The sequence below is a fragment of the Corvus cornix genome, chromosome 4 (assembly GCF_000738735.6).
Source record: "Corvus cornix cornix isolate S_Up_H32 chromosome 4, ASM73873v5, whole genome shotgun sequence".
In the NCBI taxonomy this organism is placed as follows: domain Eukaryota; kingdom Metazoa; phylum Chordata; class Aves; order Passeriformes; family Corvidae; genus Corvus; species Corvus cornix.
This window is the reverse complement of record NC_046334.1, coordinates 34,841,816-34,854,965: the sequence shown is the minus strand read 5'-3', so window position 1 is coordinate 34,854,965 and position 13,150 is coordinate 34,841,816. Positions and strand designations below refer to the sequence as shown.

The window sequence follows — 13,150 nt, the reverse complement described above, 5'->3', positions numbered from 1 at the left end:
AGCATTAATAATTGTTTTTTGATGTAAAAAATCTTGCTACAATCTCCTCATCTTCCTTTTGAAATGTTCATGCTACTCAGTTAGGAAGGGTCAGCTACAGCAGAAGAGGTTATCAAAAAGTTAGACATAGCATATAAGTGATGTGCCTTTTTATTTTTTTTTTTTTTATAAAAAGGAAAGAATTTATGTTTCTTATTGCAGAGATTGTAATTGGGTATAATACCTGTAGGATTGTTATATCAAATTTGGGACCTTTGTTAGTCTTGTCGGATATACTGTTGCTTCAGTCTAACCAAATTACCAGAGGAGTTTGTAGAAAGCAGAATGAAGAGAGCGAGTGCTGAAGGTTTGGTTCCAGATTTCACTTATAACAAGTCTGAAACTCTAATTAGTATCTTAAAAATTGATACAACTGAAATGTACATGCACCAAGCTAGAGGGATGACCCCCCTTCTTAAATAGAAAGTTTCAAAGTATTTGAAGGAGAGAGGTTGTACAGCACTGGGGTGCTGCATTTTGCCTCATATTGTTCAGTTAAGGTGTCTGTATTTCATACCGCCTAGTGGTGCAGAGATGCCCAAGCTGTTGAAATGGTCTCAAAGCATATGTGATTTACTATATGACTATAATAGCAGTGTTACTTCTTGGAAAGAATAAATTAGTTCATGCAAAGCTCTGTGCTCTGCAGCTTTGCACTGCAGCCCAGTTTAATATACTCAGCCCTGTGCTATTCTCCAGCTTCCAGTGTAGATGTTCCTTTTATTTCACAGGGGTATGAGTAAATCTACTTCTATATTTAAACATCCCAAGAGACAACAGCTTTTGTTTTCAGAGAGAGCACTCATAGCAGTAATTGCCACTGAGCATACTGTTTGAAAGACCCGCGAAATCTGTTGTGGATTTTGTGAATAGTTTAGGAAAACAGTCTCATTATATTTTTAGCAACTTCTACAAGGTGTGTTTCTTCCTACTTTCCTTTATGTGCCCTAACAACTACACCTCATATTAAAAGGAGCAGGCAGTATTTAGCTAGCTCTTAGGTACTAAAGTGTCATCTTCACTTTGCATCTGTCTGTATGTGAAGCATGTGACTTAGCAGCTTGGATTTCTCCACACCAGAGAAGTTGCAGTGCTATTATTCTTCTGTTGCATACTGGTACAAGTAGGGTAACATATGCAACTGCTTTATTCAGATGAGATGAATTTGGTGCTGTGTGTTGTGTCATTAGAGTAATATAAATGGAAGTTTAAAAGGTAGAAGAAAACTTCTTGTGACTGATTAGCTGTAACACAGTGACTGTACCTCACTTTGTGTGTCTTGTGAAAAGATGAACTCTCACATTTCATGCTTTTATTCCAGTTGCCTCACATAGTCAAGAGAGACCTACGGCAGCAGTCACACCCATACAAGCACAAAGTCCAACATGCCTTATTCCTGCAGCTGTGATCATTCCCCACCACTCTGTTGCCTCCCAGCAGCTCCAGCCCCAGCTTCCAAATACTGCTGCTTATGTCACGGCTGTGAATGTGAACCGCTCAACCATCCCACTGGCATGTACAGCAGCTTCTTTGAATTCTCCTAACACTGCTGCTTCATCTTTGGAGGGAGATATCAGTGGAAAAACTGCAAGCACTCACCCTGGAGCTCCTGCATCTCCAGAGAGTGCTTTAACAGCTGGTGGAAATGCTGCTGTCAGTAAAACAGACAAGGATGGCAAGGTGGGTAGAGAATACAATCATTCCCTTGAATTCTCCTATTTTCATCATACAATCTTTTAAGAGATTTAACAACACAACCTAAAAAACCCACATGAAATTGCAGGAATGTAAAAATTTCAATCTAACAAAATAAAATTAAAATCAGTATTCTTTTAGGTTACCTTTTTTATTAAGCAGGCACACTGAGATTTATGAAAATGCACATAACCATCTTTTTTAAGTGTAGGACAGTAGAGTCTGTAGTGATTCTGCTTTCCTTCCTTCTATTTGAGTTATTTCCTATGTGTGTAAACTCATTCTCACTGTTCACCAAGCCATGTGATTATGTTATATTGTTGTCAGAAAAATTCTTCCAACTTGATAATTGATTTTGTTTTACAGTTGTGGTGTAGTTAGAAAATTCATTTCTCCTTGTGACAACTATCTTTACATCTCCAATGTTTTAGACTTTACCTTACTACTCTTCAGCCACATATACTCCTTAGTGAAGTTGATGAAGATTTTAGTCTTAAACCATACACTAATGTCAGCCACCTTTCAGTTATTTTTGTTGATTATTGTTGAATAGATGTGCCTAGAACTTTATTTTTAAATTACTTTAGCCATAGACATTGAAATCAGACTGAGGTGCCCTTAGAGAAAACTTATTTGTTGTTTAAGGTGAATGATGCTAATATATGTGGATTGTTTTTATTTCTCTGAGTTTCTCTTTATCTTTGACATTTGCTGGACAGCAGATTTTTGCTGAAATGTCTTTAAGTTATTGGAGACTTAGAAAAAGGACTGAGGATTTTTTATTCTGTAATTCCACTACATCCCAGGCTATCAAAAATCTCACATTGCTCATGCTTTTCTCTGTCTGTGGTTAAATACTATTTTTGTCTCCAGGGCTTACAATCTGGCACCTCTCATAAGCACTGAATTCACTCAATCAAAGGGTTGGTAAGAAGATCACTGCCACACCTCTTAAAAAAAAATACAAGAAACACAAAAGCTACTTAAATAATTCTCTTCAGGGTAGGTAATAGTCTTCAGGGATTCTTGTCTGGACAAGCAAAAAGAATGTTTACAATCCTCCCCTTTAGCAGAGCAGCAAAACACAATGCATACCCCTTGGGGCGAATTTTTGTTAAATCATGAAGGTCTTCCATTACTGAGGGAGGATAAATAAAAGAAACTTACCTAAACAGCAGCTTCCAGAGCAGACTTTTCTCCCTGCTTGGTTTGAAGTGACTCTTTGTTTTCCTAGAAATGTTCATGTTAATGAAATGTTACACTTCATAGATTCCTGTTGTGGGAATCTTAACTCCTCATACCTTTTTCAAGACAACCTTTTGGGACAGAGCCATTTCATTTTAAGTTAAAAGCTTTAATCTAACAAAGTGAAAGGACTTAGCCAGTTCATGATCTAAATTACTTGCTGTTTTTCTCTTTAGAATGTTAATGATTTTCTTTTTCTTTTGTAATTTTCATCATTATCTCTCTAATATCAAGTATGTCCTCATAATTTACTGAGTCCTCTCTGAGTATGATTTCGTCTATCAGAAGGAAGTGTTCAACTCTTTATGGGAGAGTTTTGTTCTAAAATGAGGCACTGCTTTTGGTTTACAGAAAGAAAAAAAGGGTCTGCTGAAACTGCTTTCTGGAGCATCCACTAAACGCAAGCCTCGGCTGTCACCTCCAGCGTCACCCACACTGGAAGCTGAGCAGGCCGCGGCAGAGCTGGCCCTGCAAGGCGCAGTGGGGCCGGAGCTTCCGTCAGCAGGCACTCACAGCAAAGCTGGCTCCTGCCCCCCTGACAGCGAGGCCTCTGGGCTGGCACAGGAGGCACCGCATCGGAAAAGCAGTTCCCTGGATTCCTCCATTCCAATAGCACCGCCACCTCGGCAGCCTTGCTCATCGCTGGGGCCGGTCCTGAATGAATCCAGGCCTCTTGTGTGTGAAAGGTAAACTATCCTATGCAGCTAGACTTGGGCAAACCAAGAAAAATCCATTCTCTGACACTTGTAGTGTGTTAGAACTGCTCCAAAATGCTGAGATTTTATAGCAAGATGTAACTTATTTGTTAACAATATTTACTTATCAGCCAATACTCACGTTCATATTTGTTTACTTTTCATCTTACGTTAAAGTTTTTGAATGAATAGACACTCAAGTATGATGATCACAGGTTTTGTATGAGAACTGAGGTAGACAAAACGGGCCTCCTATTTTGCAAAACAGAAGCACATTATATTCTTGCATGTATGAGTATCAGGTTAGTCATTTAAGATAATTAGCAGTGTATAACTGCCAACCAAAATATATGGTGAATGAGACCTTTATCTATCTATGTGTATGTTTCTTAATATTTGATTTCTTGAGCTTTTGCAAAGATACTTTTTACTGCCTGAAGGCCCCATGGCTGTGCATCCACATAACAAGCTCTAGGGAGGCTTCTGTGCTCTAGGAAGTGAGTCTGAAAAACATACACTTGTCTGGACTCTGAGACTGACCAGTAGCTGCTTAAAAGTTCTGTGACTTTTGTGTCCACTTATAGTTTTTCAAGTTTCAAGTCCTCAGCAGAATGTGAAGGAAGTGGCAGTTTTTTAATACAATATCTTTTATTCTTCCTGGTAGCAGACAAGCAGTATGAAGAGTGTCATAGGATTTCTTTTGCAGCAGCTATAGGATTGTGTGGTGGACAGAGAAAAAAATAGTAGAGTTACAATGTTAACAGCTCTAGGACTAAACTGATTCAAGCTGGCTATTGTAGACTTTGTTCTGATACTACTAACCCATGGTGTGTGGGCACCCTGTTGTACTTCCTGTCTGATCTTAAACTATACCCACGTATTAAAATCCAGACAGTATATAACTTCCTACTTGTCTTTTAGTTCACTTCCGTCACACCTTTAATATTTTTAAAAGGTTATTTCCTTTATGCAATTTCCTTGCAGGAGATTGCTATTCCATACTGAATTTGTGAAGTAGATTTACACTTAGAGATGGAAAATAAAACCTGAAGGACTCTTCTTTAAGAATAACATCATTCATTTTCACATTATCATAAGTCTGTTTGGCACAGTAATATGTTTTTATGCTTTGAATGTGAAAATAATATTAAATTCATTCTGGCATACCCAGTGCATATTAGTGTAAAACTCTTTTCTATCATCACAAGAAGTAGTTTTTTCACTTCCATGATGGAAATTTTTTTTCTCAGAACTACTTACAGAAAATTATGCTATATATTTTTATTGATCTAGTAATAACATATACTCAAACATTCTCTCTATCCTTACTATTATTTAAGTGATAATTGCTGCTGAAGAAGCATTGCTGCAAGATAATTCTCAGTGGTAGTCATGCAAAATTGTTACATTTTTGTCAGTGTATTTAGACAGAATTTCATCTGGGTTCCCCTTGTCCTTTTCTGGACAGGGTTAAATTTGATGTGCCCTTGCACATTTCCTTTGGCTGAATTTCTTAAAATGTGATGATTAATAATACTTAAAATTTACATTGTACTAAATATCTCGAAGTAATATATAAGCATTGATTACTCTTCAGCAGTCTGGAAGACATGGTGGGTAGGAATCATACTGATGATGCAATGGCATCTTCAGTGACAATTTTATTTGAGGAGGGAAATATTCATGAGGATAAGCTCCACAAAAAGTTGAAGAACAGAGAAATCTCCTGCTAGGATTATTCCGCTCTTATATCTCCCGATCCCAATCACAGATTACAATATAACTGGAAAAAGAAACAGTACTCTTTCTATTCTGACTCTGTCTTGGCAGTGTAATTATTAGTGTTCAAGTTCTATTTTCAAAGGTGACTAGAGGATTTAGGAGTCAGATTCTTCTGATTATTCTTCATGAACTAGGAGCAAAATAAGCTGACTCAACCCTGGAAAGCACATGAAAATGTTCCTGTTTTGGATACAGAATTTTCCCCAAACTCCTTGCTTCCTTATGTTTCAGTATCAGATTTTTATGCTAATCCCACTGTTTCTCCATTCACTGGGACTGCGAGTTTCCTCGAATATGTCTTTCCTTTATGTTCTATAGAAAATGAGAAGTCAAACTTGTGAACTTTTTTCCAACCATACAAAATAAGTGGATGGACATTTGATTTGTTTGGTAGCAGACAAGCTCTTTGTGACATGGGTTTGCAGATACTGAATACCATTGTGCATTTAACTTAAAGGAAGTCAAGATGACGACATTCTCTTCAATGTTGCTACTGCAGGTCTGCTCTGTAGTTCCCATTCCTGTACTCACTCTGCTCCTGTGAACTAGGTTGGTTGCTTGCTGTGGTCCATGTTCCTTGTACAGAAGGAGCAGAGATGTTTAACAGAAATTTCAGCCAAGCCTTCACCTGAGACTCTGCAGTGGGGCTCAGTCATTTCTCCTGATTCTCCAGCCAGTACAAAGGTTGTCTTGGGGTGATTTCTTGTATTGATGCAGTGCTGACAAGGCCAAGGATCACTGTCTTTACAAAGATAAACCCAACTTCCTGCAATTCCCAGAGTGAGACATGCTGTGCTATGAATATACAGGAATTTGGTTATCTGAGGAGTTTACTTTTTCCATAAAAGTTAAAAGAAAATTTCAAGCTCTTTTCATGAGCTTTCTCTTTTAGAGGGAAATGTTGCTTAAATAGCCTTTAATTTTACAGTAAATAGACAGCATTGTAATAATAAACTACCCAGCATTTCACAAGGGTGTTAGAGACTTGAAGTTGAACCTAAATACACGTCACTGCATATCCTAAATTATAAAATGAATCTTTCATCCAGTTACAGTGAAAGAAAAGCAGTAATTTTGTTCTCTGATTAAAGTGACCCCAAGTAATTTCATCTACCACACAATGACTGGTGTAACATCTGCTCCCAGTGAGCGGGCCAGTGGCTTTATAGGGCAGCAAGCCTTACCACATCTGGCACCATTTAATGCTGTTAATTAGATGCTGAGACTCACTCTGCCCTCGATGGGCGTTGGTGATCTGTAGGAGTCAAGGCACCCACTCCGAAGACACAAGAGCTGCACAACAGCAGGGCTCACTTGAGCTGGAAAGTAAAAATTCTAAGTGCAAGGAAAAAAAGCTAAATCAAGAAGTTGAGTAATAATTACGAGTATAACTTGTGTAATGGTAGTAATTCCAACTTTCTGTGTTTCTCTCAGCTAAAATTTTCTGCATGTGAGAAAGTATTATTATCCACCTGTTGATCAGAAAAACCACAAATAATTGTCCAAAACCCAAACACAACTAGGTGGGAATAAAAGCAGTATTTTGTGTCCAGTGAAACAGAAGCAACGGAGAAACACATGAAAGATATAATCTTTTCCATGTTACTGAAAAGTGTGAGAAATGCTAATATTAAAAATGAAAAGTAGAATGGAGAACTGTGAAGACAGACCACCACCCTCTTCAAAATAAAAAATAAATTCACAAATACAAAGCAAAAGCACTGTGGGATATAGCCAGACACATTAAGCAAAATACAGCAAACAACCAGTGGCAAATATATTGGCTACTTCTGCGAAGCTAAAGTACTTTTATTTTTATAATACTAAGATTTTTGTCATGAGCTGATTAAAAATAATTAGGGTAATATTTTGAAAATTAGTAAAAATGTGATAAGACAGTCAAAGAAAAATAAAAGAAAGGAAAAACTTCATAGTTGTACAGCTTCGTTGCATGTAAAATATTGAGTGACCACAAAATACCTACAAATTTGATCTTCAGACATTGAAAACATTTTCAAATACTGAATAGGGAGACAAACAAGGAAGTGTTTTGGAAGATTCAAACATGTGGGAATGAACATGTTTTTCCAAAACATAGGTCATGCTTAGTAAATATGATTATTTTTCTTCAGGGACCTTGCAATGAACTTTTGAGCTGAAGCATAAGCTTTTTATTCTGCATGAAATTGGTAGTTTTGGCAATATGTTGTAGATGATGAAATAAGTAATGGAAAAGTAGTTTTTGTTCCATAGCTAATCCAGGGTGATCTGGATAGACAGCTGTGTGAGTGTGTGATGGGTCTGGGTCTGATCACCTCTCTTTGGGCAAATAGGATATGTAAAATGTGGCATAAAATTTGAAGAAGGACATGTGATTTACAGGTACAAAGCCTGATGGGTTTCTTCTTTTAAAAATTGAAAAATACAGTAAAATAGCACTTTAAAACCAGGGGTGTTGTGCTCTGTTTTAGACACTAGATTTCAAGATGAATATCAAGATAGTAGGGAAGCTAAAATTTAACAAGAAGTACCAAATTACTACAGAGGTTGTTGGACACTGTATGGAAAGCTTAGAACAACAGAGTGCTAGCTGGTGATCCTTCAGGGAGGGCAAAGAGAAGATGGGAGCAAGCAGCAGCAGAGAACAGCCTTGTCAATCAATTCAGGGGGGCATAGAGTTTGCTGATAGAATTAGAAACTGAAAACAAGTGTATTTCAAGTCAAACGTTTACAGGGCAGTGTTTGACAGAGTGCAAGGGGAGGCAGGCAGGTATTCTTTCTTCAAACTTGTGTTTTTACCAGGCTATGTAGCGTACTGGTTAATTTTCAGCCTGGGAGCAACCTGCTTGTTAACAGCAGTAGAAGTTCTTCATAGCTTTATTGCAGTTCTTCATCCTTCCTATCTTGTCCTTGTCCTGCCTGAGTAGAGGCTATTGTTTTAACTCAAGCAGTTTACAGTCTCAATTTAACTTACAGTCTATTAAAAATACTTGGTTCTTATTTGCTAAGTCAGCATTAAAACCCAAGCTGCCTACACCAGAAGTTAGTGCAGGCCTAAGTTGGATGCAGAGCATTGTGGAGCTGCACACTAATAAATCTTGTAATTGGCCTGGTAGCTTTTATGAAGCATGAATCTAATAATTCCTGTGTTCTGAAATCTGGGGATTGCCATAACTGAAACAAAGTCATGGCTTATAAATCACTAATAAATAACATTTGACAACTAATTAAGTCCAAATATGTTTTGCTATACTTCGATTTCCTAAGAGACTTTAATTATTTACAAAGTGCAGCTACTCTTTTCTGAATACTTTTCACTGTATGGTGAGACTTCATTTTTGTTTCTTATGTTCTTAAGCAAAACATTCTACTATAACACAGTATCTTTGTCTGTTTCAATATTACAGAATTAACTTGTTTTATTATGTGTGTATTGAGCTGTAATTGGCATTCTATCCTTTACTAGACTATATCCTGTTATTTTTTCTTTTCATCAGATCATTAATTTATTTTAATCTATTAAAATAATAAATTATTTTAAGCTTATTAAGATAATTATCTTAATTTATGAAGTAATAGAATTTTAGGTTGATGTGAACTGGAACTACGGTAGAAGAGATTGAGTGGTGTTATACATGTTTAAAAACAGAGAGAGAAGACTGCAGCCTCTTTTTAATACACTCTTACTTGAAAAGTGATTTTACTATGACAGACTCAAAAAATACACTTTTCTTTGTGTCAGGTGGTTAAGAAAATTGTTGAGTTGAATATAGTTTTTAATATAGCAGTACACAGGTTGTGCATTTGTGTCCGGAGTTTCTAAGAAAAATAAAAATAATTTAAAACAGCAAATCAAATTAATAGTTTTTGTTGGTTTCTTCCTTTTGTTCTTTGCCTTTCCTTAAGAGCTGTCACTGGGATAATATAAAATTAAACATACACTTGTAAAATTACGATTCTTGTTGAATCACACTGACTGAAAGAGTCTGCAAATTTATATTGAAGAAAATTTTTACAATTTCCTGCTGTTGTTTAACCATTGTCTGTATTTTTACAGGGATCTTGGTGAAAAAAAAATCATAGGAGATGCATGAATTTGTCTTAAATTTATTATGTTGCTATTGTTATTATCTGTTCAAGATGTACTTTTGTTACATACTCAGCAAACAGCTCTAGACAGTTTCCTGTGTTCATACTCTTCAACAGGCACAGAAATATTTTTAAAAGTATCGGGTTAAAAAAAAATGGGGGGAGTGGGGTTGAGGGGGCAAAAAAAAGAACCTAAATGAAGGTGTTTTGTTTCTAATTACACAGGTACAGAGTTGTGGTATCCTATCCTCCCCAGAGCGAAGCAGAACTTGAACTTAAGGAAGGTGACATTGTTTTTGTACACAAAAAGCGTGAGGATGGCTGGTTCAAAGGCACTCTGCAACGAAATGGAAAGACTGGCCTTTTCCCTGGCAGCTTTGTAGAGAACATTTGAGAAGATTCATTCCAAGAGCTCCAAATTATACTGTACTGTAAAATAGCACAAATATTTTGCCAGAAAAAGCACAGTCATGAAATATTTTCAAATGACTGTAATGTAAACAAAAATCTACATATTTTTACAGTGTCTATAGCACAATTACACCAGCGAACAAAGGAGATGAAGGCATCTGCTGGTTTTATCACTTTGAATTCTTAAGTGTGATGTGTGCCTTGTACTGTCTGATTTATTATATAGAGGAATTTTTTTCCCCAAGTATGTTACATAAATGAGCAATTGTTTACAAGGCTGTAACTAATTTATTCTTGGTTTTTTTTTTTTTTAAACTTGAATTTTGTGTAATATCTACAATTCTTGTGACTATGATTTTAACAAATTATTAATTTATGAAAGAGTAACAAAGGGGAAGCTGGATTCTCTCCTTATGAGCAAGCATTATATCTGATAAAGAGCCTCCCATTTATCCTCTGGACATTTTTCCCCTGCTGTGTCTGACAGTGGAGTAAGTCTCTGTTGTATGAGTTAATGTTGAGTGGTGGTGATGTGGCGTCAAATAGAATTTGCCAAATGGGGAAAAATGTGTATTTTCTTCTTTGGACAGAGAAAAAAAAAGTCAGTGGTGTTCTTGAGTCTACTTTTACTTCTTCATGGATCACCCAAGTAGAGTAATGTTTCCAGGAGGCAAAGATATATGTGAACAACTGAACAAAACCATCTCAAGGTTAGGATCATCTCAAGGTTAGGAAAGAAGAAATTTAGGAGTGCCAACAAGAAATTCCCTATACCTTCTGTTCATGTAGTAACTGGACTATTTGAACAAAGCTTAGCTTTGTGTATTTGGCCAGTTCTTTGGGCATTTAGCGCTCAGGATCCAACAAAATTGGAAGGAATGTTAAAGCCCAACACTTAGGATGAATATAACTTGAAAACATCTGTTTGATAAGACTGAATATAAAAATAAAATTTTAAGTTGTACTTAATGTCTAAAAATGCCTAAGACGTGTAATTTGCTGTTTTCTTCTCAAAATGATCTGCATGGCCAAGAGATGTTTAAAATGTCTGAGCAGTAGTGGTGGTAAGTGATGCACTTGTGTTAAAGTAAAAGGCTGTATGAAACACTGTGAAAACTTTACTAACTTCTTAACCATTGCTACTTTGGTATGTTCTGACTTTTTCTTTGTCTTGCATGTGTTACTCAATTCCTGCAGTAATATAACTGTGCATGGTTGGCATTTCCCATTCCAATTTCCTGTTGCTGGGTTATTTTTCTCTGAAAGTTACCCAAAAGCCACTTGACCAAAACTAGTGAGCAACTTGCCTTCAACCAGAGAAGGTGTCCAGTGTTTGAATCATTTATAAATTTTTTTAGCCTCCTTGCAGCTGATGGATATAAAGAATGCAGCCTGCAGGAAATATGTTGTTAGTCTTTCAGGGTTTTGTTAGAGATTTGACACTGGTGAACACAGCGCTACTCAGCTGAACTTCTTTTTTTTATTTTATTTTATTGTTTGATTATAGCAGCTTAATGATGATTCTTTTTTTGTAAGACACTGAGTACCATCATCTCCACTTAAATCCATTTAAATCTGATGTAGTTTGGCTGTTACTCAGCACTTTACAAAGGGAAGCCAGTAAGGTGATTCAGTGTCGCACAGTACACAGAAACAGTGATCTGTTAAATCCTTATAATTTTCTTGAATTTATACATTGAAAAATATCAAATGTTAATGACAGAGATTTCTTGCAATATCGGGTAGTATCATGATGGTCTTAAAAATAAGAAAAAATATATCTATAAATATATATAGTTGGACCTGACAGCATTCCCAAATTAACCATCTCCCTTAAACACTGTATCATCCAGTTTTTGCATTTTTAAATCTTTTAAATAGTTTACTTGAATATTCATGTAATATATAAAGGTTTTGTGAAATGAATTTTAGTTAGGAAGACGCTGATATCAGTTTTTGTCAGCATAAATTGGCACTAGTGTGTCGTAATCTTATTTTGGAAAATTTAGTGCATTTTATATTAAAGACTACTAAACGTTAATTTTTTTCTATCTCTGCTCTCCATATTTTAAACTAAGTGACTAAGGTACCTCTATTAATAGAATTTCATGATGTAAAGTCAGTTAAAAATCAGCTGTTAATCCAATAGTTCTGTTAGATGGAATACATTTTTAATTGATTTTTTTTTTAAATTGAGTAAATGTTTGTAAAAAGGGCTTATTACATAGCAGTGCAACAATGACAAAAATGCAGTTTATCATGCCTTTTTTTGTGATCTTTTGGGGGTTATTTTTTGGTTTTGGCTTGGGATTAATTCAGTGTAGAAACAGACAAACCCTGTGCATTTGCTTTGTGTAATTCCATAAAAAAATTTTGTAAGGTATTTTATATCTATGTTTGAAGTCCAGTGAATGTTAAGTGTTTGATTTACTATGTTAAACTTCCAATCCTAATAAATATTTTCTTAGCAAACAGCTACAGCAAATAGTGTATGCAAACATTAAACATAAATTACTTGTAAAGAATTTGACAATAAAACTACCAGAACTTAATTTCTGAATTCTTAGGAGGGTATTTCTGCTCACAGAGAAAAAGTCTTCAGATTCCATAATGTAAGAAGCTTGGAATGATGACTATAATGCAAAAATTGTAGAGAGAACTGAGGACCTGGCTGGTCTCTTCCCAACTCCTTATTTCAGCGAGTAACTTCAGAAGAGGTAGGTAACTCCATCTCAGTCTGTTCATGATGGAACTACAGTCTCATCAACAGCATATCAGGTGCACAATAGTTAAAAACTGCTTTCCCTGGAGGAAGAAGTGCCTGGTGTAATAGACCTGCCATAGATTGGGAGAGGCTGAAGCATCTGCCCGAACTTCCACTGTGGGTAGAAGTGTTGGGTGGCAAGAGACTCATTTGCCTGAAGAAGTTTCTGGGCATGGCAGTCAGGCAGCAACTGGCTAATGAGGAGACCTTGATTTGCATGTGGTTACATGTCTGCTATATACATGTGGCCTCTGGGAAAATTGGTGAAAATTAATCCTAAAATTGTTTGCAAATATGTTTGGGACTTGGGCGATAATCTCAGTGTCAGTTAAGACTGACGAGCAGAACCTAAATTGTGCTAGCAGTGACAGCATTGGGTGCCCTCTGAAAGAAGGAGCATCTCAGCCAACCTTCCTTAACTAAGGGGGAT

General features: G+C 36.3%; 1 protein-coding gene across 2 annotated transcripts in view; it reads left to right on the top strand.

Annotated features, from left to right (window-relative positions):
• SH3RF1 (SH3 domain containing ring finger 1) overlaps window positions 1–12,508 on the top strand; it is an 84,152-nt gene extending 71,644 nt beyond the window's left edge. For both annotated transcript variants that reach the window (XM_039551672.1, XM_039551673.1), the window contains exons 10-12: window positions 1,361–1,719; window positions 3,331–3,665; window positions 9,771–12,508. In XM_039551672.1, coding sequence (XP_039407606.1) covers window positions 1,361–1,719; window positions 3,331–3,665; window positions 9,771–9,939 — 863 coding nt within the window. In that variant the 3' untranslated portion in view covers window positions 9,940–12,508. The remainder of the gene's footprint in view (window positions 1–1,360; window positions 1,720–3,330; window positions 3,666–9,770) is intronic.
• The last annotated feature ends 642 nt before the right edge of the window (window positions 12,509–13,150 follow it).